At 41.4% G+C, this 24487-nt stretch overlaps 2 protein-coding genes across 2 annotated transcripts; one reads left to right on the top strand and one right to left on the bottom strand.

The window, feature by feature from the left end:
- Nucleotides 1-6428: 6428 nt before the first annotated feature.
- Nucleotides 6429-7236, top strand: LOC147428300 (histone H3.2). Its single transcript, XM_086497184.1, has one exon. It carries the CDS (start codon nucleotides 6518-6520, stop codon nucleotides 6926-6928), a length of 411 nt encoding a protein of 136 aa, XP_086353310.1. The 5' UTR covers nucleotides 6429-6517; the 3' UTR covers nucleotides 6929-7236.
- A 3918-nt stretch (nucleotides 7237-11154) lies between these two features.
- Nucleotides 11155-13845, bottom strand: LOC147428299 (aspartic proteinase nepenthesin-2-like). Its single transcript, XM_086496680.1, has 2 exons — nucleotides 12837-13845; nucleotides 11155-11851 (listed from the first exon to the last, which is right to left on the bottom strand). Exons 1-2 carry the CDS (start codon nucleotides 13789-13791, stop codon nucleotides 11289-11291), a joined length of 1518 nt encoding a protein of 505 aa, XP_086352806.1. The 5' UTR covers nucleotides 13792-13845; the 3' UTR covers nucleotides 11155-11288.
- Nucleotides 13846-24487: the final 10642 nt, after the last annotated feature.

The raw sequence follows: 24487 nt of genomic DNA, 5'->3' as shown, positions 1-24487 counted from the left end.
CAAACTTAATCCCAAGATTCTCCTAGTGCTCAACAACCCAATGGTATGCTCAAAATTGAATTTGGATTCCAATAGGTCAAGATTTGGGCTGCATAAGCTTCTAGTGCGCTCCAAGAGTAGGATGTCTGACAATTCTTGTCTTTGCTTGGTAAATAGGCCAAACAAGGTCCAAATTCACTTTTGAAAAAAGTTATGGAATCCTTGAGACACTTAGAACCTCCCTATATGGCTACAGTAGAATTTTGACCACTTTATGACCCTGGAGACATCCTACGCGTAGGATGTCTTTTTGCTCTGTTTCAGCTCAAACTTGCACTGTAGCTGCCCCTTGATGTGCTAAACTCACAGCTATTTTTACTTTTTGATTCTGACACCTATAGGTTGGTCAAATGATCAAGAATCTGTTCCAAAGCGTGATGTCTATTATGATGAATTCCCAAGTCAAATCAGCTCCAAATTGGACCAAATTTGCCTAGGAGGCTTATCTAATGCTATATGACAGCATGGTATGGTCACATTAGAATTTTGGTTTCAAAATTATGCAGTAGACATCCTACGCGTAGGATGTCTTTTTGCTCAGAATGAACCCAAACTTGGACCAAAGATTCCCCTAGTCTTCAACAACCCACTCGTATGCTTAGATTTGAGTTTGGATGTCAAAAGACCCCAAAACTAGCTATTCTTGCCTTTTTCAGTAACAAATGCTAAAGTCTGTTCAATCTTCCTTTCACTGACCCAAATGAGATGAAATTTATCACATGCACTCAATACAACATTTAGAACATGCCTATGGAGTCATCCTATGGTTTGGTCTCAAAATTAGGCCTTGGACACAATTTGGGTAGGATGTCTGGCAATTCTCGTCTTTTGGCTTTAATCTATCAAAATTTGGTCAAATTTCCACTTTCCAGGTGAAAATAGGGTAGAACCTACCTTCTAAACACACTGGTAACCTTAGATTTTCAAAAAAGTGCCCATATCGCCCTGTAGACATCCTACGCGTAGGATGTCTACTGCTGATTTTTTCATATTGAAGTGTCCATGATGCTTCCTTATGCTCTCAGCAAGTGCAAGTATGCTTCACAATTGCAAAAACATGCAAAAATCACTCAATTTAAGCCTTTTTTGAAATTTTACGTTTTCTGACTCTGCCTTTTGGTGAACAAAAATAGGGAAAAACACTGAAGTCAATATGTTACTAGGGTAAAACCTACCCTCTGAACCCATTGGTAACCTCAGTTTTTCCAAATTCCCTGCCAAAAGTGCGCTAGAGACATCCTACGCGTAGGATGTCTACTGTCTTAAAATGCAATTTTTTTCTAGCAGTAGTACTCCCTATGCTCAGTAGAGCTCTCAGTAATAATCACAGAAACTTTTGGACTTCAAATCAGCTTCCAAACACAATTTACCGTCTTTCCTACTTAGTGTTTTCCACTTCTCTGATGAGCCTAACAGCAAATAAGACATGCATAAAGTACTCTAGATCAGCAATCAAGATATCCTACTTACCCTACTCCTACTCATCATGTGAGATGGTGATTTTGATGTCTTGGTTGCTTCCTGGACTTACACGGTCTCTCAAGTCAACCTACCACCACATCTACCACTCCAACTCCTACTCTCTACACCACAACCTACTACTACCTAATACTACCTAAGACGGAAGATCCAGGCTAGACACACGCTCCCTAGACTCCTCCTAAGACCTAGAGAGTCCACCACCCTCTGATCCTATCTAAATGTAAAATAGTACTCTGGCAAGCCAGAGGGACCTCTATCCTCAAGGACTAGTCTCGGTCACCTACTTAGGGCCCTCGTCCCCAGCAGCGGCGCCAATGTTGGACAGATACACCGCGATGGACGTCAGCATAGCGAGAACTCACTTAACATATAATGTCAACTGAGAACGAAGCTCGACCCGCAGGCGCGTGGAGGCAAGCAAAGGGTGTCAACCTCTACTCGATCGACTAATGACTACTTCCTACAGAGATACCAAATCTACATGCCATCGGTTCTGTGAATGTGAGAGTCTCCTATGATGCTACATCAAGCCAAAAGCCCATTAGACGTTCTCGAAACATTACAAAACTTGAGGGATATCCTATCAACACCAATAGGCACTCTCCCTAAGGTCCGCGACCAAAAAAACCTACCCAATATCCTCCGTGCAGAAAACGCGTAGGATGTCTGGCCGGTTTTTGCAGGTCAATGTTTCCAAAAACTAAAGTGCCTAATGTGTAGCTCTACTCGCTCTGATCGCGTGGATATGTTGAAATGCAAAAACGGACAACAGTTACTCACCAAAACTCCAAAAGTAGCTCGCGGGTGAGTCTGCCAAAACACAGACGAACGTGCATGATGTAAGCATCAACGCGTAGCTCTCCTCATGGGCAACACACTACTGCTCTCCGTTTGCGATTCCGACCACCGTAGCTCCTGTAGCACACACACACACACACTCTCTCTCTCACTCTCTCGCAGTCTCCCAACGACACAAAAGATCAGATTACTAGAAGTCTCTTTACAAAGCTTTAGGTTTTGGCTTATATACTAAGCCTTAGAAAACCTAATGTCCGACCAAAATGACCTGATTTGTCCCTAGGCTTCTATAGAGCTTAACACAGTGAGCTGGATTTGCTCATCCAACAAGCATCTGTGGCCAAAATACAATTGCCGACTTAAAATATGAAGTTCCCGTAAACATCACAAAAGTGGCCGTAATGGCTCAAAATAATAATAACGAGATATTCGATGATGTCCATGAGCTTGTATCTTCACATTACAGCATCCATCTTCGTCTTCATCACTTCATCAACATCTTTATTTGGAATCTTTAGAGAATCTTTGAGGAATCTTCATGGAATCTTTGTGGACGGTGTTGTTGAAAGGTTGACCTGTCAACAGAAGGGAAGTGCCTCATTCACATCCTCCAAGGGGTCACCCATAAATATGTTGATACAGCAAGTGAGTTCAACATAAGCGGTTTTTAAACAATAGATTTTACTTTTATTTAACATACAAAAGCGTATAAAAAAAGGAGGTTCACATAGATTGAATAGAAAAAGGGTGTGTTCTATTTATGGAAAATTTACAAGTAAAGGTTTTTTTAAATATGATTTTAAATTTACACACATGATATAGAGAGTTTACATAAAGAGACGCCCCACCGAAATCATATCTTACCATAATGATCCATGAACCTTAGAGAATCTTGGAGTTTGTAACACAACAATGGATTAACCACATACAAACAGATGGCTAGTGGTTTGACAAGTTAAAATTGCTATTAATAATGTCAATCTAATTAGGATACAATGAGAATATGAGAAGTGCAGCTTGTTTCGGGAAGGAATTCAACATGTGAGAAAAAACAAAGAAGCTTGTGAAGAGCACCTCATCAATGATGTGTGCAATTCAAAGGGGTGGATGTCATGCCGTGGCACATTTTTAATGTGAAATATAAATTTCACCTTCAATTTTTTATGCATTTTGCTATGTGGGACCAAGTGCTATAATGTACATAGTGCAATATATGCGAAAATGGATGCCATGGTCATAGTCATGTACATACCTTACCGGGGAGGCAAGGCCTTGGACGTGGCACTAATGCGTGCTTGATCACATTAAAACATGCCTACTTTGCTTTTGTAATTTACAAATATCAACTATTTCGAAGTGGCACGCTCGTTTTGCCTAGAAAGTTCAATCCGGGTGATCTTGACCAAAATAGCATGTTTCATGCGTGGTCGTTGAAGATATGTCCAAAGTGCTTGCCAAGTGGAAAATAAGGTTCAATGGGAAATTTGAGCCCAACGGTATTTTTTCACAAATTTAGGTTTTTTTTCGAGCTCGTTTGGGCTTTTTGCGCACATGTAAGAGCATTTTTGGGCTAAAAATGGCGATAAATGGTAAAAAAATAGCTCAAATTAGCATAAAATAGCTTAAAATGCCACATCAACATTTTCTCGTCCTTTCTCAAAATGAGAGTGGGTTTATAGAGCTAAAAAGAAGCTCTTTTGAACATCTAAGAAAGGAGATACTGCAATTCCAAGTCAGTGTGCTAGTGTAGTCTCGTGCTGTTTCCACTACATGTTCAAGGTTGTGAGGGTTTCTCCTCTTCAAATAGTCACTTGGGCTTGTATAATGAAGTTTTGAAGCTCCCATGAAATGTTTGCAATGAAGAATTGAAGTGCAAATTTAGGGGTTTATTAGGGCAAAAGAGCACATATTTGTGCAATTGGGAGTGAAACTCCCATGAAATGGTCGCAATGAAGAATTGAAGCGCAAAATTAGGGTTTTTATTAGAGTGAAAGAGCACGTATGTGTGCAATTGGGAATGAGGCTACACCAAATCATCACATACAAAAGAGTTTTGAGTTGATATTGGTCGTTTTCCAGAGTGATGATTTCATGGCTGGAGTTTTGGTCTTTTTGAGTGTGTCTTTAGCTTCAAAGGTTCTATGATTCACTTGATTTTGCTTTGAACCCTCACAGTCACAGGCCTGATTCTTTCCTTGCCCCACCGTGCACTTCTTGACTCCACCGACCACCAACAAAAATGGAGCATGATAGCTTTTGTTTGCCACCTAGCTTGGCCAACACCCTCTTGCTTATGCTTACTTCAGAGGTCTACAATGGCACAATTTCCTTTACCAAAAAAGAGGAGAGAGTTGCAAGAGCAGTAGCTTGATTCCGTCTGAGAGAATCTGAATCATCCTTGCAAGATCCCTTGTGAGAAATAGGAGAGCACATTTTGCTCATGAACTTTAATGTGGTCTTTGCATATGACATGCCAAAGTTGAGAAATGTTGCATTTTGTAAGACACCCACATTTGGCCATGGTCAAAATTATCAATCTCGGAGCAAGTAAAGACAAAGTCCATTAACAAGCTAAAAAATGAGCTAGTTAGAGCCGTCCATGGTGAGAACTAGATTTTAGTTGTGATCTGAGTGATTGGTTCACAGAAAAACAACACAAGTTAGGCCAGTAGAGGCCTATCCACCCCCACAATCTTATAGCTATAAGCATGAGTTTAGAGGCAACGAGCTGTGAGTGTTTCCGTGGATAGTGCAGCCTGGTTGGATTTTTGTTCAATCTGTGCTCATAGCATTGCCTCTAAACAGGGCCCCAACACTTCTGCAATCGGCCAGCTTTTTGTTACACGCAATTTAGAAAACAACATTGTTCTACGTTGTTCGATTGTTGCTTGGGATGGTGTCCCTGCTGGTGATACTTGCTGCGCAGGGATTTCGAATGCATATTGTCAGTCAACAAATGGTGTAGCATAGCAGTCGTAGTTGCTCGCCCAAGTTGGGCACCTCTAAACTGGCTCGTTTACCCTAGGATCTTTTCTTGTTATGACCAAACCATTCGATGAGCAAACACTACTTACAATCAAGAAAATAAAAAATTGAACTCGAGTAAGGATGAAGTTCTTGGTTAGCCTAAGACGAGATTTATAACCAACGAGAAGAGGTGTGACAATATGCAGGGGATGCATTAGTGAATGGAAGGTTTAAGAGTCAATCCATCCAAGTTTACGCTTTGATTGGGTACATCATCAATAAATTTAATAGCAACATGTTGGATTTAGGACTATCCATCCATGCATACGACCAATACCAAAGGTACATATTCCATATTTCAATTTCCTCTATGTGATCTCAAAAGTACTTCCAATTATATTTTATTAGATACACGATAAAGCAATGACTCACACATCCATTAATGCCAAATTTCATTTGTATTACGAGGCTGTAGAGCTTTTGGCCCAAGCTTCGAGGAGAGATGCTAAGGAGACTTCAACAAGCTATGCCATGAAGTAAAAGCCACACCACTACCGCTTTTTGAATTCTTACCAATTAAATAGTAAAGCAATCAAGAAAACTAGTTTATTCAGAGGAAGATAAATAAGAGTTCCCCTTCTCTTGAGTTCAAGACTGGAGTTGTTCCTAGGATGTTAAGAGCTAAGGTGCACCATAGGTTAGTAGAAGGGTAGAAGGGAGATAGGAGGAGGTGGTAGCACCTCTTGGGTAGAAAAAGCAAGGTTTGGAGTCTAGAAAAAATTGTGCAAAATGATTGGCGTTTCAATTCAAGATTCACATTGCTTCTCTTCTCAGCTAAAATATAGTGACATTGGAGCGCTAGGAGAAGGTTGGAAGATTGCTTTTTGTTGTGGAAAATTCAATTGCTAGTTAGCCTTGCTAACCTTCGGGTGACCCAACACTAAAACTTATCGTATTCTTCTTCTTCTTCTTTTAAACTTTTGTTTTCTTTAATGTGTTTTCCTCTCCCTAGGTTCAATCCGTGCTTAACCAATAAGAAGCGAGGCGTAGGATCGAGCTACTAACCGTTGGATGACAGCAGAGAAGGGAAGGAGGAGATCCGTCGGATGGGAGGAGGGCGGCAGGAAGAGTTCAAAATCATCGCTTGCGCTCTGATTCTGCATTCGTCTCAAGCTCTCCTCACTTCTCCGCCTACTATCTCTCATCCTCAGGGTTTATTGCTTGGTAGGCTATGGCTCGCACAAAGCAGACAGCACGTAAATCGACCGGTGGTAAAGCTCCCCGCAAGCAGCTTGCCACCAAGGCAGCCCGCAAGTCTGCCCCTGCAACAGGTGGGGTGAAGAAGCCCCATCGCTTCCGCCCTGGGACTGTTGCCTTGCGAGAGATTCGCAAGTACCAGAAGAGCACAGAGCTGCTCATCCGCAAGCTGCCCTTCCAGCGCCTGGTGCGAGAGATTGCTCAAGATTTCAAGACGGATTTGCGATTCCAGAGTTCTGCTGTGTTGGCTCTTCAAGAAGCTGCTGAGGCCTACCTTGTCGGTCTCTTTGAGGACACCAACCTGTGTGCAATCCATGCTAAGCGTGTGACCATCATGCCGAAGGATATTCAGCTTGCTCGCCGCATCAGGGGGGAGCGTGCGTAGGTGAGGGCCCTTGTGCCTGTCCTGCTGCTACTTCTTCAAGTTCTCGTTATGGTGTATTTCTACACCACCTATAATTTGTGGAATTCTCTCTCTTTCTGTGATCTGGAGTTTCTCAGGCTTCGTTACATATGCAAATCTAGGTAAAGTCTTGTAATCGTATCTGAGCCACGAATGGATTGCTTGTAGTACATGCCGACGAGCTGATCTCTCCACTGCGGCTACAGTTGTTTGACAGCTGCTTTGGGTATTCATTGATTTTCATGTCTTGCGATAGGTTCAATGAACTTGAGCGTTAGTGGTTTTGAATCTCTGAGCGCAAGTACGTTTCTTGATCTTCTTATCTTTGAGGTCTCTTAAGATTATCCTTTGGATGGTAGGAATTTCCTTCTCTCTCTCTCTCTCTCTCTCTCTCTCTCTCTCTCTCTCTCTCTCTGCGCATTATTAGGGGTTCATGTTTCCTCTTTAAGGAATGAATTCGAATGAATTGCCTGCTTTTGACTTCTACCATTTTCTATTGACTTTCCTCAATTAAGTTTTTCCAATCTTGGAAAAATGAAAATCCTTTCAAGTGGGATGAATTTAGGAAATGAAAAACTCTCTCTCTCTCTCTCTCTCTCTCTCTCTCTCTCTCTCTCTCTCTCTCTCTCTCTCTCTCTCATTCATGGGTTATATTTGACTTTTGTGGATGATGATTGAAATATCTCTCGTTGTGCATTATTATGGGTTCATGTTTCCTCTTTAAGGAATGAATTCGGATGAATTGCTTGCTTTTGACTTCTACCATTTTCTATTGACTTTTCTCAATTAAGTCTTTCCAATCTTGGAAAAATTAAAATCCTTTCAAGTGGGATGAATTTAGGAAATGAAAAAAACCTATGAAAGTGGAATGTCAATCGCTTGTCCTTTCAAAGAAGAAATACGATTTTTTCCTTTAGAGTTTGGCTCTTTATACTATCTTGCATCACAGTGTGGTGAATATATGTTTTAGAAGCATTAGGTATACTTTTTAGTTTCCATTATGAGATTGACCTATTACAGTAAATGTGTTGAACTTATATATACATATTTTTTCAATGGTACTTTATGAAACCATATACCAAGCACATGGTCTATTTTTGCCACATGTTGAAGCAATGATGTCAAGATTGGCAAGAAAAAGGGGCTTAATCAAACCTATCTCGAAGTTGGTTTGGTCTCAAAAGTTATTGTCAAAATTGTTGCCCTCAAGCTTCCTCCCCTCTCAGATAAAGCCATTACTTCCTACCAACATGAACTTATAAAAGAGTTTAATTAATGACAACATTTTGGTGGCAATGGTTTGGATTGAGTATGTAGTCTCCACCAAGCAAGAGTGTATCCTACCTTAGCTTGATTTGAACAACCTATGTCTAGATTACACGGTCATTCATAGAAGTCATAAAATTGTTGGGCTTTGGGCCGTGGTTGTCGGTTGGTGGACATGCTAGGTGTTGGCAACCAATGTGTCTTATTTAATAATAGAATAATGGGTGCATTTGAAATAAAAAGATTTTAAGCATGGATGTCCTCTAGCCCCCTTGTTTGTGATATTTTCTCATTCGTTGGTGACCATGCTAGAAGCCAATGTTGTGAGAGGGGAGATCTAAGAGTTGACCTTGTATGACAACTATCAACTCTTGGCAAAGCTCTTTGTGGATGACTCCCTTCTTTGATTGAAAGCTAGTCCTCAATCATGAAGTCTTTGGAGATTTTCCAAATGTTCCCCATAGCCTCGACACCTTGAAGCCCCATCGAGGCTTGACATAATGCATAAGCAAAGATTCTAGTTGGTCTTAGATAGGGTTAGGGACAAGATGCAAAGGTGGGAGTATGTGTTGTGTCCCTTCTCAAGCAAGGTTAAAGAGATTAATTTGTTTATGCTCCCATACATTGCCTCCAATGGCTCGATCCTCAAGGTCTCCAAATGCAAATGGAAAGAATTCTTAAAATTGGTGAAGATTCTTGTGAAAAAATAGCACCAAAGACTTGATTCCTTGGTAGTGGGCTAAATTGGAGTTTGTTGCTAGGCTAGTGGAGCAAGGTAGTATCGGGATACTCAACGTGACTTTCCATGCAGAGACCTAGTATGCCAAATTTGTGGTCTCAATCACAAAGCAAGACCAAGCATGGGCCATTATGACTAAGGATATGATGGACAAGGTGGAAGTTTTCTCTCAAGGTGGCCAATGAAAAGAGATAGAGGTGCATGATAAGTTGCTAGCCCCTCGATCGTCGAGCTTGAGATAAGGTGGCACGACATTTTTGAGTCGGTACCACATAGGTAGGGCAATAGAGATATCGGAGATAACCACGTAATTTCAAAACTCCATAACATATTGGTCCCCTTCACTATCGAAAGCTAGAAGTGTATTATTGAACCCATTATGGAGAGAAATTGGTAGAAAGGTTAATAACAAAGGACTCTGTCAATTGGCCCGATTTTGGGACAACAATAGTAAGAGTTGGAAATAAGAAGACCAATGTGCTACCCAATTTCACCTGAATGACTCCATAAGACTACTAGTTAACAAAGCAGTAGAAGGGATGGACAAGTGCTTGATGCCTATTTGCGAGTCTAATTTCGAGTGGAAGCTTGGCGGTGGCCCAAGAGTAGACTGTTCGATAAACCGCAAACCAAGGGTATCTATCACACTGTTAATAACAAAGCACTTTGTCAATTGGCCCAATTTTGGGCTAGCAACAGCAAGAGCTAGAAATAACATGACCGACTTGCTACCCAATTTCACTTGAATGGTGCGGAAAGACTACTAGTTAACAGAGTAGTAGAAGGGATGAACAAGTGCTTGATGCCTATCTGCGAGTCTAATTTCAAGTAGAAGCCTAATGGTGGCCCAAGAGTAGACAATTCTATAAACCGCAAACCAAGGGTATCTATCACATTGTTATGCTCAAGACTAATTGGTTTCCCCCCCTCATCAAGCAATGCGGTAGACATTGGACGGAAACAAGATGGGTGGTAGTAGTAAATAACATACGGAATCCACAATGGCCGTTGTCGATGAAGATTTTTATGTGGAAGGTGCTATGGGGGGCTATGTCGACATGCGGCAAGAACCTTGCTTAAGGAATCGGCTCAGATCAATCCTCATGGTGCAAAATGGCTAGTGAGGACCCCTCACACTTATTCAAGGAATGTTCGACGATTAGAGGACTTGTAGACAAGATTTGCAAATGGATTCAAAGGACCTAGAAGATAGGGTTTTTCAAGCACCTTAACATCACGAGCTCTCCCTCAAGAGGCACAACATACCTAGCTAGGTGGTTGGTGGCAAGAGACCATCAGCTTGCCCCTCAAGCTAGCCAACCCTTGCCCCCAACACATCTAGCTATGTATGTGGTGCCTCCCTCACAAAATTTCATGATGTGGTAAGTCTCGATGTGAGAATTATTGTAGGAATTTGTCCAAAAACTCATGTAATACGGTTGAGCCATTGTATTGTATTTGTTAGCACAAGTCACCACATACTACAGCATTTAAAAAGTCCTATTTGCCTCCTTAATACTAAAGCATTCAAAATTTCCTATTTGCATCCTTATTCTCGCTTGTTTGAAAATGCCAGTGGGTTATGAAAGAATTTCTATGCAGAGTTTTGGTGTTGTAAACGTGCTTTAAGCCTTTTCTAGAAGGTCCTTGCTCAAGAGCTAAAGATATGTTGTGTTTGATTGTAATGCCAACTATACTATCACAAAGGCCAAGGTCTCAATCCAAAATAGTCTAATCTTTGCACAATCCCATACATAGTAGTGACCAAGGATGTGAATGAGCCATACATAAACCTCGCAGAACCCAGTGGTAAAAAAATGGGAAAACATGGCAAATAAGCGTTTTGAAAGCGAGAAGAGGTGAAAGTGGAGCGTCGACTTGAGTCACTCTTATCTTGTTAATTGTGTTTTTAATCTTGTTGATAGAGATAATTGTTAGGCAACCAAGACTTTTGAAACATCTACATTCAAGAATTTAACAAGCTTATTGTTAATTGGTAGCAGAGTTGTCAACTTTAAATCAAAAAATTAAAAAAAAAACCCTTTGATGGATCTATTCAATTCAGTAAGATATTACTCTTGCATTAAACATCAATGGCATTGACGACCTTTGTACCGTTACCTTTTGCTAATGAGATAGATCATAAAACAATTTTTAGAGATACAAGAGTGTTATCATTGCCATTTGCAAAATCTTACAACAATGATAATCTGTTATAACATAAGTGATTGTTGTGGTTTAGAAGGCTTTACAATGAGGTTGATAAACAAGATTTCAAAACATAGAAATGGGATGCCCTCTTTTATCACATTAGCCTTGATCGCCATATTGGGGTGATTAATGACAAAGAACATATTTTGAGTGTATCAACACAAATAACCACATGAGTGAGAAATATATTGGTTTCCTTGAGACACCTTGATTGCATTCCAATGGTGCAAACCCAATTCTAGAGTTTGCAATGTCATACTCTATTAGAAAATCTTGTTGTTGATAGTTTCCAAAGTAGTTTTTTGCATTCGGACTAGTGCCAGAGTCCATGAAGGCAAGACAATAGTAGCTAAAGGAGGTGTCCGAGCCCATGAATGCAAGAACATGGTGCGCTTCGAGATGAAGATCCACATGATTGGCAAGATGGAGGGTAACCTTCGGGGCTCGTGGACCTGTTTGTTTCCATAACGGGACTTGGTAGCAAAGGTCAGGAGCAGCATCCCCCAAGGAGATCCTTTTGAAAGAAGGATCCATTGCCATCTCAAAAGCATGGGCAAGTGATGCATATGCAACATGCACGAATCGAGTAATGCTTGTGCCTGAGTCAATAATGGTGCCTCCTTCACCGGAAGGAAGCAATTGAAATGTTGATGTGGGAATATTTAAAAGTTTTCCATCGACGCTAATCCCTACATCAAAAAAAGTGAAGCATTGTAAGCCTTCCTCAAAAGCAACAGGTAGAGAGTATTAACTCGAGGGTGCACTTTTAAGAAACTATTTATACCACGTATATTTAAATGGTACTAAAAAAGCCCACGTACTTATATATTGTGAGGCAATAAAATCTTGATCTGTTAAACTTACCGATTCTTTCTAATTTTCAATTACAAACTCCTTATGTAAGTAAATTAATTCAAACATATGAATTAAATACCCCTCCTTTTGAATGCACGTGATAACCTAACATTTTTTGAGGTGCACCCCTTGAGAGTATACAAGGGAGACATAGTTGTAAGGCTCTAGCATAAGGGCTTCTTGCCTCAAGAAGTCATAGTTGGAAGGCACTAGCATAAGGGCCTCAAGAAGGTATTGTTGAAGGCACTAGCATTGTTATTTAGTGGGCCAAATGGTAAACTAACATTATGTGGTGTTAGCTTAAACCGGGGGGATTTTACATGTAGGCATGTGACCTATATATATATGGGACCCTACTTTGTAAAATCTATCTTTTTTCTTTGTAAAACCCCCCTATTGTACACTCACGTGATACCATACAGTAACCCTTAGCTACTGCCATTATTTCCACTTGTGCCTTAGAGCTATGTCTATAGCTAGAGCTACTTTAAAAGAAATTGAGAAATTTAAAGTGAAAATAAGGTGTCATTGGAGTCACAAGAAGTTTTGGACGAATTCTCACAATAATTCCCACATTGTGACTTACCTCGACATCATGAGCTTCTGTGAGGGAGGCATCACATACCTAGCTAGGTATGATTGGGGGCAGGGGACCGCCGGCCCGGTGGTCCCCTACCCCCAATCGTACCTAGCTAGGTATGTGGTGCCTCTCAAGTAGAAGCTCATGATGTTATGCATTGTATGAAAAACATTGAAAAAGACTCTGTTTTCCTACATGAGAAAATTTCTAAATCTTCTTGTGAGTGGCCTTGTCATTACCTGTCATGTTGACATAGTAGAATTGGGAGAGAAATTGTGAAGCATGATTTTGAAGGAGGGGAGTGTATTGAATCTGGCTTGAAGCCCGAGCAGCGGCCGACATAGCCCCAAGGGTCAAGTATCCAGAAGCATGCACATTCTTCACTCTGTTAGGCAGACAGTAAGAGAACACCTTTATGCCAAGCTGGGATGTGAGAGAGAGGCGCCCTCTGTCGAGCCCCAACAGCCCCGATGCATTCAGTGACGACACCAGCCCCGTCGTGATGAGACCGCACCCAAACAAGATTTTGTCTTGCGGCATTCCTGCCAACGACAGCGTCTCCGTTGATATAAAGCCTGTGCTGCTGCTTTTGTCCCCATAGCTCACAAAATAGACACACCTGTTTGGTTGATTCAGAAGAGTCCTGTTGCTGCTGGCACCAGTGCAAGCAGTCGCGACACTGTCGTCGCCCCGGCAATCCTCACATGTGAGTACACCATAAGAGGAAGATTGTGCAGGCTTGAACATTGGATAATGGGGAGACTGTTGACCACATTGCATACATGGGTCGCATTGCACCCACATAAGCTGACTACCTGTGTCGATGGCGACCGCAGCCTTTTGAGACGGTGTGCCAATCTCCATCACTGCAAAATATTCTCCCAATGCCTCGTCGAGGGTTACAACAGGGAATTGCATGTTGCCGGCGGTGGAGGATGGGATAGACATGTCGTTGGCGGTCCATTTCGACAAAGGAGAGGCATCAGGACCTTCTGATATATCCTCGTTGAAGAGCACCGTGCCGCGGATCGACACAAGATGGGTAAGGTGACTGCTATGGAAGACAGGAAGCGTGACGCCATCTCCATTGGCCCTGATGCCTGTGATGGTGCTCACAGAGAGTGCCACAAAGAGAAAATGCATCCACATGCTTGTGGGTCCTCTTCCTTCAACATCATGGTGGGCTGTGCGCATTCTAATGGGGCTTGAAAAGGATGAGGCAATGTAAGGTGCATCTTGCCCTCCTTCTGGCTCCTATTTCCTGCAGCAATCGAAGCTAGGGCCCATGGAATTTTGAATATTCACATCTCAAGTAATCCTGCGGATTCCTCCCTTACGCAGAATATCCTTTATCGTCATCTCGTCAACAGAGTTGGCAATCCCGTTGCTCGTGCAAGTTATCCTTGGTTCTTTAGGACACATATTTTAAGTGTTCTCACACACGGCCCCTCGCCCCTAAGGTCTAAGGTCTTTCATGAAGACCCCTCGATGGGATCTACGGCGGGGATCTAGGCGCACATGGTACGAGGTCGGCTTGGCCGTCCGATTTTACTTGGCATGTCCGAGTTTACCTTTTTGGTCCTAGTTTACTTTTGCCACTATCCAAGTTTATTTATGATGTATTTGTTTCCCACCAAAGGCACCATATGTGCATAGGAGGGTTGGATAGGCCCCAAGCCTCGCACTGTGTTCGCTCAGGTTCAAATCTCGCGAGCGGCCTTGATAGCCATTTTTTTGAGCCCAGAAACCTATGATACAAAGCCTTTTGGATGGGGACCGACTCCATGAAAATTCGGTCCTCAACGCTGTCAATAGCTTAATTTCTCTCTCTTTTTGAAGTATTGTTCATGCCTATCTAACTAGGCGTTATGCTTTTTGTTGCTCTCTCCATCCAAGCACTCTTGCTATGCTGAATCTATTCTAATATAATGCTCACTATGTTTATGCTATTTTCCGCTACACACAAGTTACTAGGCCATTAAATGTTACAAAAAGAATAACAACGTTTTTGTTCCAATGACACAAATCTCATGCAAGTTCAAGCAAACATCCTTATGAGCGTATAGGGTCACCTTGTCGCACTCGAGCTCATGACCCGGGTCACGGAGGTCGAGTAAATTTTTTTTTTTTGGGCCACACTCACAATAGTAAGTGATTGTATTAAATTGAAGGTGAGAATACCTCCAAAATTGAAAGGAACTACAAAGTTCACAAAAACCTAAATTAAAGTTTAGAGAAGCTACAAAGTACAGAAGTTCGTAGCAAAAACCATCATATATAGTAAATTTGCCTCTAATTTTTTTTGGAAAAAAGCAGAGCATGCTAAAAAAATCCTAGGTTTAGTGTAATCCCTCCTATGAATTTTGAAATTTATCCTTAGATTTTAGATTTGAAGGTGAGAAGATATACAAAGTATAGGCGAACCCTAGCGTGCTACTCTCGACCATCAGCTCTACGCGCTCTGCATAAGCCAAAAAGTGCTCTGAGTAAATGTTTCAAAGGATGGGGGAGGATTGGGCTTTCTTGGGAAGTTGGGCGTGGTAGCTTCGTCTGCAACACAGAGGAGTGGGGGACATCCTTGGGGAGAGGAACCCAGCCACTCTGTGCCTTCCCTCTGCACACGGCTTCACTCTCTGAACATTTTTGGCCTTAAGGTTTGGCGTGACCCCTCTCTCTCTTGGGGGGTAAACCTGTGCGCACAACCTTGCTGGTTCTTCCGTATGCCTTGGTTCATGGGCGAGCAGCCTCGTGATGGTAGTTGAGCATTCTTGGTGGCACCCTCGTTCCATGGGTAGGGGGATTTTCTTATGAAAGTAAGTGGATTTGCCTCTTTTGTTGGCGCTTGGCTCAAGAGCTTGTTGTGATGATTATTTTTTCGGCTTGCATGTGTTCCTCTCCTGGTCAATGATGCCCGTGGCGTGCCTAATGACTTGCGTCGGAAGCTTCTTTGGTTGGTGTGTTGCAAGCAGCCAAGAGTGGGGTGGCATATCCTCTTGGTTAGTGGCACTCCTGCTCACCTACAATAGGTTCTTATTCTTTTGTATGGGTTGGGTATGCCTATAAAAGCCCAGTGTAGCTTCTGGACAATCGAGGGTTACTATCCCGGTTAAATGCTAGTCAGTACTCTTGCTGCACTCGTCTCTCTCTCTCTCTCTCTACCCGCTCATGCCCGTCACCCTTTGAGTGCCCGTACCTGGCATGGTCAAAATTGGTCGAGGATTACGAAAGACGAAGCCTCATATGACCATGCCCTCAAATAGTTACAAAACTATGCCCGGTCACCTTAGCTATTCTCACTCATGCTTGCACTTTGCTCTCCCTCTCTCTACCTGCTGCTCCCAATCTCCTCTCTGAGATTCAATCAGAAGTTCTCCAGGATTATAGATAACTAAGCCTCGCGTGACCATGCCCTAAAATCAAAGCTTGGAATGGTCATTGGTATGTGACCATTCAACATGAAAGTCAACTAAAAGCTCTCTAAATTAAAATACCATGAAATTCTTAATAGTAGTTTGTGACTTTTTCTTTGCATACATTTGAACTAGTCATGCTTGGATGGCCCTTTAATAGAAACTACTATGGGACCCACGTGCTATTGCAGCCAAAAGAAACATGGCAACTAGATCTCTCTCTCTCTCTCTCTCTCACACACACACACACACACACACACACACACACACACACACACACACACACACATGTACGTGTGTGTACGTGTGTCCACATGTGAGAAGAATGGAATGGTAGTCCTTGGAATCACTCTAAGAAGATAACAATACGTATGTATGCCTTCTCTCTCTTTCATATTAGATCTTGAGATCAAGACTTGTTGAGTAGATCTTTAATATCTCTTTTTCCACCTTCTTTTCCCCATTTCTCAATTCTTTTGAGTTGAAGACTTTTTGGGTATCTCTCTCTCTCTCTCTCTCTCTCTCTCTCATAATGAAGATCACACTATTAAGCAACAAAATATGCGTCGCAAGGCATATGAGGAAAAGAATAAGAAAAACAAGGAGATCTCTTATGAAGAAAATGTGCCCAAGGAGGAGGCAAGTCCCTTGAGCAAATAGAGATGCGTAACCTACGAGACCGAGTTACAATTGAAAATATGCTTTTGGAATTGTAATGGATACCCATGGAATGCGGGGATTCGCATTGATGAACTAACATGCAAAGCCAATGTTGTACTTCTTGTTGAAACTTGGGAGCATGATACACAAAGGATTAACGGCTTGGAGAATTACAATGTACATTCATTGATGTGGTCAAAGAATCTTAAGCAACAAAGAAGACAAGGAGGGGCAGCATATATGGTTAAGAAAGGATTGGAAGATTTTGTATCAATTGTGAAAGATGACAAGTACAAATGTTATGTATGGCTGAAAATTATGACACCAAAAAGAGCACCCACTTTTGTAGCCTGTTGCCACATTTCTGATCATGATTCTCCCTTTTATGCTTGCATGGATAGAGATCAACCATTTTTTGATTTAGAAGAGGACATTGCTTATTTCAAAGCTGAAGGTAATGCTATTGTATTTGTGAATATGAATGCTCGCACAAAAACATTGCAACATGATACTCAACAATTTGACATTCCATACATTTCAAGGGAGTTGGAGGAAGTTCACTTGTACGATCGTTCTTCAATGGATGAGAAAGAGCTGGATCACTATGGAAAGTTACTTTTACACATGTATAATAGAACGGGTATGCTCATTGCCAATGGTGTATCTTTGTGGAGTGGAACTAATGGATTTACATGTAGGAGACATAATGGGGATAGTGTGATTGACTATATGCTACTCTCCGAAGCCATCATATATCACATAAAGATTTTTATGTTTGGGGACCCCAGAATCCGACCATCGCACCTTATGTATTGACCTTTCATGTGGAGAAGCAAGTAAGCATGATAATTTCAGCCAAAGGAAAGATAAATTATCACTATGTATGGATTTCAAACGGGCACCAATGTACATTGAAATGGTTGAACAAAAATTATGGATGAAGAAGCTTCAATATGATGCACCATTGAAAACTAAATGGGAAGCTTTCAAGAAAGTTAATTGTTTCTTGTGCCGAAGAATGCTTTGCTATAAAGCATCTCCATGATATCAACAAAGATAGATCACACAAAAGGTGGTTTGATAAAGAATGTCAAGATGCTCAAAAGTCCTTGATAAAGCTTGATGCAACTATGGCCAAAGACAACTATCAAAGTCATTTGCATACATACAAGGCATTGATTCAAAAGAAGAGAAGAAGATGGGAAGTAAAGCGACAACTTTTTCAAGTCCAAGAAAAGGCACATGCATGTGGAAGATTTTGGAGAAACTTGAGGGGCAAACGAGTTGAGAATTTTGGTAACTTGAGTCTTGTGAATATGTACACACTAGGCAATTATATGAGCAAGCAAATGCTAAAAAAAATCCATTTTATGGCTCACTCCCATGTATGTCCTCCTTTTTTACTATTGAGGATATATATGGTGGGCTTGAAAAGTTGGCCACTCGCAAAGCGGGAGATCTTCAAGGTATCAAGCCGGAGATGATCGAATGGACATGAGATTTTATCCATGAGTGGATGTGTGATATGTTCAACCTTGCACTTCAACATGGTATGCCTTATGATTGGAGTACTAATTGGGTTAAGCCTTTGCACAAAGGAGGGATATAAAGAATGTAAACAACTACCGGACTATAATGATTGGGTCTCTTATGGCAAAGTTTTTTGGGTGCATAATGGAGATGAAATTGAGTGATTGGGCTGAAGATAATGACAAGCGTGCAAAGGGACAAGAGGGTTTTTGTCGATGCAATAGCACCATTGATCATCTTGTCACTCTTCGTGTTCTCATGGAGGAAAGTTGGTTGAAAGGCAAGCAATTGTATTGTTGTTTTGTGGACTTTAAGAAAGCCTTTGATATGATTCCACGTAACAATTTGTAAAGAAGGATGGAAGAACTCCAAGTGCCAAGTGAGTTTATGCTTGTGGTTTCTCGAATCTATGAGAAGGTGATTTGTCAATTGCACATGGGAAGAGAAATTTCAGAAATTTTTGTAAGCACTATTGGGGTTAAACAAGGATGCCCGTGTCACCAACTCTCTTTGGTCTATGCATCGATCAATTGGAACAAATAGTACTTGACTTTATGCAAGAAGAAGGCATTGAAGAGGTCACTATTTGCAATGCGGTAATCATGCTTTTGTTGCATGTGGATGATGTAGTGCTTCTAGCACACACTTTAGAAGATGCACAAAAGCTTATGGTTGTCCTTGAGAACTTTTTCTTGCATAGTGGGCTGATTGTGAACGAATCCAAGACAAAGGTTATGCTTGTGATAACCAACCATAAAGAGAAGCCATGCATTGTGTACAACAATGAGACACTTGAAGTTGTTGAGAGCTTTAAGTACCTTGGCCTTGAGGTTCCATCCAATCACAAGTGGCATGAATGTGCTATGCGTCATTTGGAAGCAGGAAAGAGAGCATTTTATGCATTTGAGAACATGTGTAATGCGGGAAACATCAAGTGTTGGGTTCTCAAGAAGTATCTTTTTGATGCATTGATGATACCGGTTCTTCTTTATGGAGTTGAAGTGTGAGGCGGGAGCATCTCAAAGTCTACTTGGAAAGGGTTTGAGAATGTCCAAAAGTGTTTTCTTACAAACTTTCTCCAAGTGAAGACACAAACACCATATATGCTTCTAGTTCTTGAGTCGGGATGTCTTCCAATTGAGGTTATGGGCATGGAAAGGGTTGTGGAGTACATGATAAAGATGCGTCAAAACCCCTTACATCGACTTCCTACAATTGCATGGGAAGCAAGCAAAAAAGTTCAAAAGACGCATAAAAGCAAGATCTTGAGCACGACATGCATGCAAGACATAAAGAAGTGGTTTGGGAGATGGGATGCATTACACTTGCTACATGATGCTTCAATTGACTTCCAAGTGAATGAAGCTTTTCTACAATGCCAATGTATTACAACTTGGGAGAAATCCGGTGGGTCACACCCATATTGCCCCTAACTACAAAACAATGTTCTTCGCTGAAAGATAAAATCGTACTCACACTTACATGCTTGAGCCTATCCCCTTGTTGGTGATACGCACTATCGCAGCCATTCGACTTAGCTCCCATTTCCTTCGATGCGAGATAGGGCATTGGGGCAATGGAGAAGAGTCAAATCGATTGTGCACATTATGCTCACTGCAAGGTTGAGAGTCTGAGTACCACACACTACTAGAGTGCTCAGCTTTTGGTCACATCCGAACTTGCTTCTCTCACATTTTCAACCATAACTTAGACCTACACACTTTTCTCTCCCAACCAAAGTGTGGGCTCTCCATTGCGATTCTCATCACCACAATTTTGGAGCATCGAGAGTCACTCATCAGCCATACACATACTACATCACATGTAACTTTGGTCCCATAGGTCATATTTGACCTCCGAGGACGATAATAAAATATCTCTCTCTCTCTCTCTCTCTCTCTCTCTCTCTCTCTCCCAGTTCTACTTTTATTGTCATTCACTATATTTTGTATGTATTTAGAATATATTTTGTATGCCTCTAAATGATGCCATAAGCATGCTCTAGTCTCTCTCTCTCTCTCTCTCTCTCTCTCTCTCTCTCTCTCTCTCTCTCTCTCTCTCTCTCTCTCTCTTATATATTACAAAGTCTTGAGGTCAAGACTTTCTTGCTAGAATTTCAATTTCCCATTGAATTGTTTCTATGCTGCCAAAAATTATGTTCTCTCCATCTTGAATAATAGGTCTTGAGTTCAACTCTCCTAGTCGGATAGATCATAAAAGTCTCTTGGGATAGTTTCCTACAACGTTAAAATTCTCTTCTTCTTCTTCTTCTCTCTCTCTCTCTCTCTCTCTCTCTCTCCTTTTCTCACACACACACACACACACACACACACACACACACACACACACACACACACAATCTATGGAACATAGAATACATACTGACCAACACTCTGTGATATTACACACATCTACACCCACTCAATTCCCACCTCAGACACCCATGCCTATAAGTTCAAGCCCTTGCTCTAGGTTTGACACTTTATGCCCCAATTTTCTAGATTTGCTCCTTGCTTGCCATACTCGACTCAATGTTTGCATATTTTAAGTATAAACACATATTTCGGCGTGCACACACACACACACACACACACACACACACACACACACACACACACACACACACACACACACACACACACACACACACACACAAGCACGCAATATATGGAACACAGGGTGCAAGGCGACAAACACTTGATGATATTAAGGACATACAACCACACAACACACGCGTGCTTACAATTACTATTGGAAAAAAGACGTAAGTTTTGTTAACAAGTTTTTACTAAAAATGACACAGGCAACAACATCATTGGCGGAAGAGTGATAGAAGGACGAATGCCTCTAAAGCAGGACAAGATGATGGATTTTAAAGCAAGAAACCCCCCCCCCCCCCCCCCCCCCCCCCCCCCTATTTTTTTTGCTTTTCTTCTGGCATAGACAAGCCCCTTATTTTGTAACTTGTTCTCCAGATGCATGTAGACATCCTTGAATTTATCAAGTTTTCATTGGCATTGAAACACTACAAAAACCCAAATAATTGGTTTTTATTCACCTACTTAATGAGCACAAGGACACAAAGGTAATACCAGCACAATTACGATATACTGGTTAAAAGTGTTCACTCGACCGTAATTGGCTCACTCAAGAAAAAGGTTTTACCTTTTGCCACATCAAGTAGTATATTGATAATATCTAAAAGCAGGACGGGATGCCTCCCAAACAAGACGTGATGATGGATTGCAAGGCCAGAGAACCCCTTCCTGTGTTTATCTTTCATTTGTATTTGCTGGCATGGACAAGCCCTGTAATTTGTAATTAAACTTGTAACTTGGTTTGGAGTTTTTTCAGACGCATGTATACCTTGAGTTTATCAAGGTTTCACTGGCATTATGTCTTCCAAATCCCAAATAATCGGTTTTTTTACACGGACCAAAGGGAATACCTACACAATAACAAAATAATGTTTAAACGGTTCATTTATGCAAAAATTTCTTACGTATTATGTTTTCCTACATCAAATAGTTAACTGGCCAATATCTACATGAAAAAGAGGTTCTAATAATTAATAAAGGCTTAACAGCTTGCATAGCCCTCTAAAGAAGGCGCTCTGTATACATGTTAAAAAAAGGGGAAAGCCTTACTAGTTGCACAGAATGCCAGCGTTGGAAAAACAGGTTGCTGAAGGCGTTAAAAATTGGCCTTTAAGGCACCGCTCATAGCTCCCTATAAAGCAAGGGCAGCGCATGGCTTGCCAAACACACATGCTGTGTTGAAACGCATGCAGCACACACAGAGAGGGTAGATAATTTGCAATACATGCTTGACACAGAGAGACACACACACACTGTGGTGCAATTGCCATAGGCGATTGGCCGGCAACTCACGGCACACACACCCACACAATGGCGCATGCAAGGTGAACGACGCGGTTGTACGCAATCGATAAGCCATCAAGCCACAAGAGTCATCTTCTTCACCCAACAAAGACGCAACTCTCAGATTGCAGTAGAATACAATACAGAAGAAGGTAAAAACGTTTTTTTGTGATGGTCTTTTAATTTATCAATTTGATGCACATAGTCAAGTTATGCTTACATATACATGCATAGACTAGCAGTAGAAAGTCTCACGTACAGTTACAAAAAGCAAAAGCCCCTCATGCATGTAAATGGTGTATCCAATAAGTTATGAATAATAGACACAAGATGAATACATTGACAAGAACAAGCTTGGGTTTTGGCATACTTGTACATATGGTTCGACATTCATAAGCACAGTTAAGCATCATATTGGCATGTAAACCAGGTATATAATATGCATAAGTTAAAAGCTGTATCGTTGGACTAATATCTATACACAAAATTATGTGACATTTGAAGGTAACAATTTCAAATGGTGCACTACCTTGAGCACTAAAGGGAAAAAGGAGCGCTATAGATGTCTACTGCAAGTAATAACCAGGTGAATTGGTACAGAAAGCCTTGAGTACAATTGTTTTTTTAAGCAATGATGTTAAAAACAAAAGGTTGTTTCTACTTATCTGCTTTTTTTGATAAGTACTATCTAGCATAAAAATGTACCAATGATTTGAATGAGGGTATATGACAACCTCATGTGAGGACAGGTGTCATTGTGTAAAGACTGGTTTTTTTTGAAAAAAGAAAGGTGTTACAAACAAAATGCTGCCAAAATTTTCACAACTTAGATATTCTTATATGCTTACTTATAAACCATAGAGATAAGGCTGCCCTGTAAAGTGTGAGCTTTGTCCTAAAGTGTGAGTCAAGGAGAGGAGAGTGGATTTATCCCACATACTATGGAGCAAGACTGTAGAGCTACTGAAAGCTCATGAATGAATAAACACAACTCTATTTTGCACTACATGCTTGTCTATGGTGAGCTTGTGCTAAGATAAGTCAATACTCAAGATTGTGTTTATGAGTCCAAGCTAATTCTATCTTGGAACCTAATTCACTTGAGTGATAACCTTGCTTACACACACACTAACACTCACACATTGACACTATGTTCCTCTTTCATCCACCATAGCTAGCATGATCCAATTCCTAACATTTGGTATCAGAGCTTTAGGTTATGCTAGCTAGATTTGTCATCATGCATTAGTGTGTGTTAATCATTAGCATCTCCATTAGATCGATTAGCATTTCATTTTTACGGCCCATTGACATTTTCATAACTAGATTAGTGCTTAATTAGTGAGATGCAACTACTAGATTAGTGCTTAATTAGTGAGATGCAACTAGTTATGAAAATGTCAATGGACCGTAACAATGAAATCCTAATCGATCTAATGGAGATGCTAATAATTAACACACACTAACGCATGATGACAAATCTAGCTATCATAACCTAAAGCTTTGATACCAAATGTTAGGAATTGGATCATGCTAGCTATGGTAGATGAAAGAGGAACATAGTGTCAATGTGTGAGTGTGTGTGTAAGCAAGGTTATCACTCTTGGGTGTGTCATTGGCACATCCAAGAGGCCACTACCCTCCATGGCTAGATAGGCTTGATTAGGGAGAAGATTAGTATCCAATTTTTTGCATGCTCTAGTCATTTTTGTGTCCTAGTTTGCACCTTCAATTAATCTCTCCTCCTTTGCAATCACCTAACAATATTGACCTCATCTCGAAGTGCTCGACGCAAGCTCTCCATAGAGCCTTATATCTCTATAACCCGAGCTTGGGAGCCCCTTCATTTGTATGCCCAAACCTTTTCCTAAAAATAGGTGTGTGTGTGTATGGAAACCTGCTAACCTCGAGTTTAACAACTCATTTTTCGGAGCTTCCTCACAAGCAAGGCTCGTGGGCTTGTTGGCTAGCCCAACTTAGGCACACTAGTCTTGGCTTGAGGTCTCGGGGTCAAATACCCTTGCCTAAATTGGGGGAGAGCGGGTGGACCCGAAAAGTTGCATCAAATCAAAATTTTGAAGACGGCGGGTCCGCTGGGGAGTATTCACGCGCTTGCCCGGAGGTGCTGCCCACTGGGGAGTACTCACACGCATAAGCCTTTTTCGAATGGCTGTCCAGACTGCCTGCGCCTGCCCGATAACCTGCCCTTCTGCCCGCTTGTGCCCGGCTTGCCCCCGCCTGCATGAGAAGCTACCCGACTGCCCGACCCTGTAAGAGCCCCTTCCCATAGTCTAAGGCTTTGAAGCCTAACCACACAAAAGTGCTAGTCGATTTGGTCTCACATCCTAAGGCTTTGAAGCCTCCCAATCCACACAAGGGCATCAAACCTCAAAGATTTTCAAAGCCTCT

The sequence above is a fragment of the Adiantum capillus-veneris genome, chromosome 23, assembly GCF_014529385.1.
Source record: "Adiantum capillus-veneris isolate H3 chromosome 23, ASM1452938v2, whole genome shotgun sequence".
Taxonomy (NCBI): domain Eukaryota; kingdom Viridiplantae; phylum Streptophyta; class Polypodiopsida; order Polypodiales; family Pteridaceae; genus Adiantum; species Adiantum capillus-veneris.
Note: the sequence above shows the minus strand (reverse complement) of the source record. Positions and strands in the feature narration are given on the sequence as shown.

Bases quoted from the DNA above. Each gene is read 5' to 3' on its own strand.
- LOC147428300 (XM_086497184.1), top strand. From the start codon at position 6,518: ATGGCTCGCACAAAGCAGACAGCACGTAAATCGACCGGTGGTAAAGCT.
- LOC147428299 (XM_086496680.1), bottom strand. From the start codon at position 13,791: ATGCGCACAGCCCACCATGATGTTGAAGGAAGAGGACCCACAAGCATG. The intron at 11,852-12,836 runs GTAATGACAAGG...TTTTTGATGTAG, and splicing joins CTACTATGTCAACATGACAG to GGATTAGCGTCGATGGAAAA.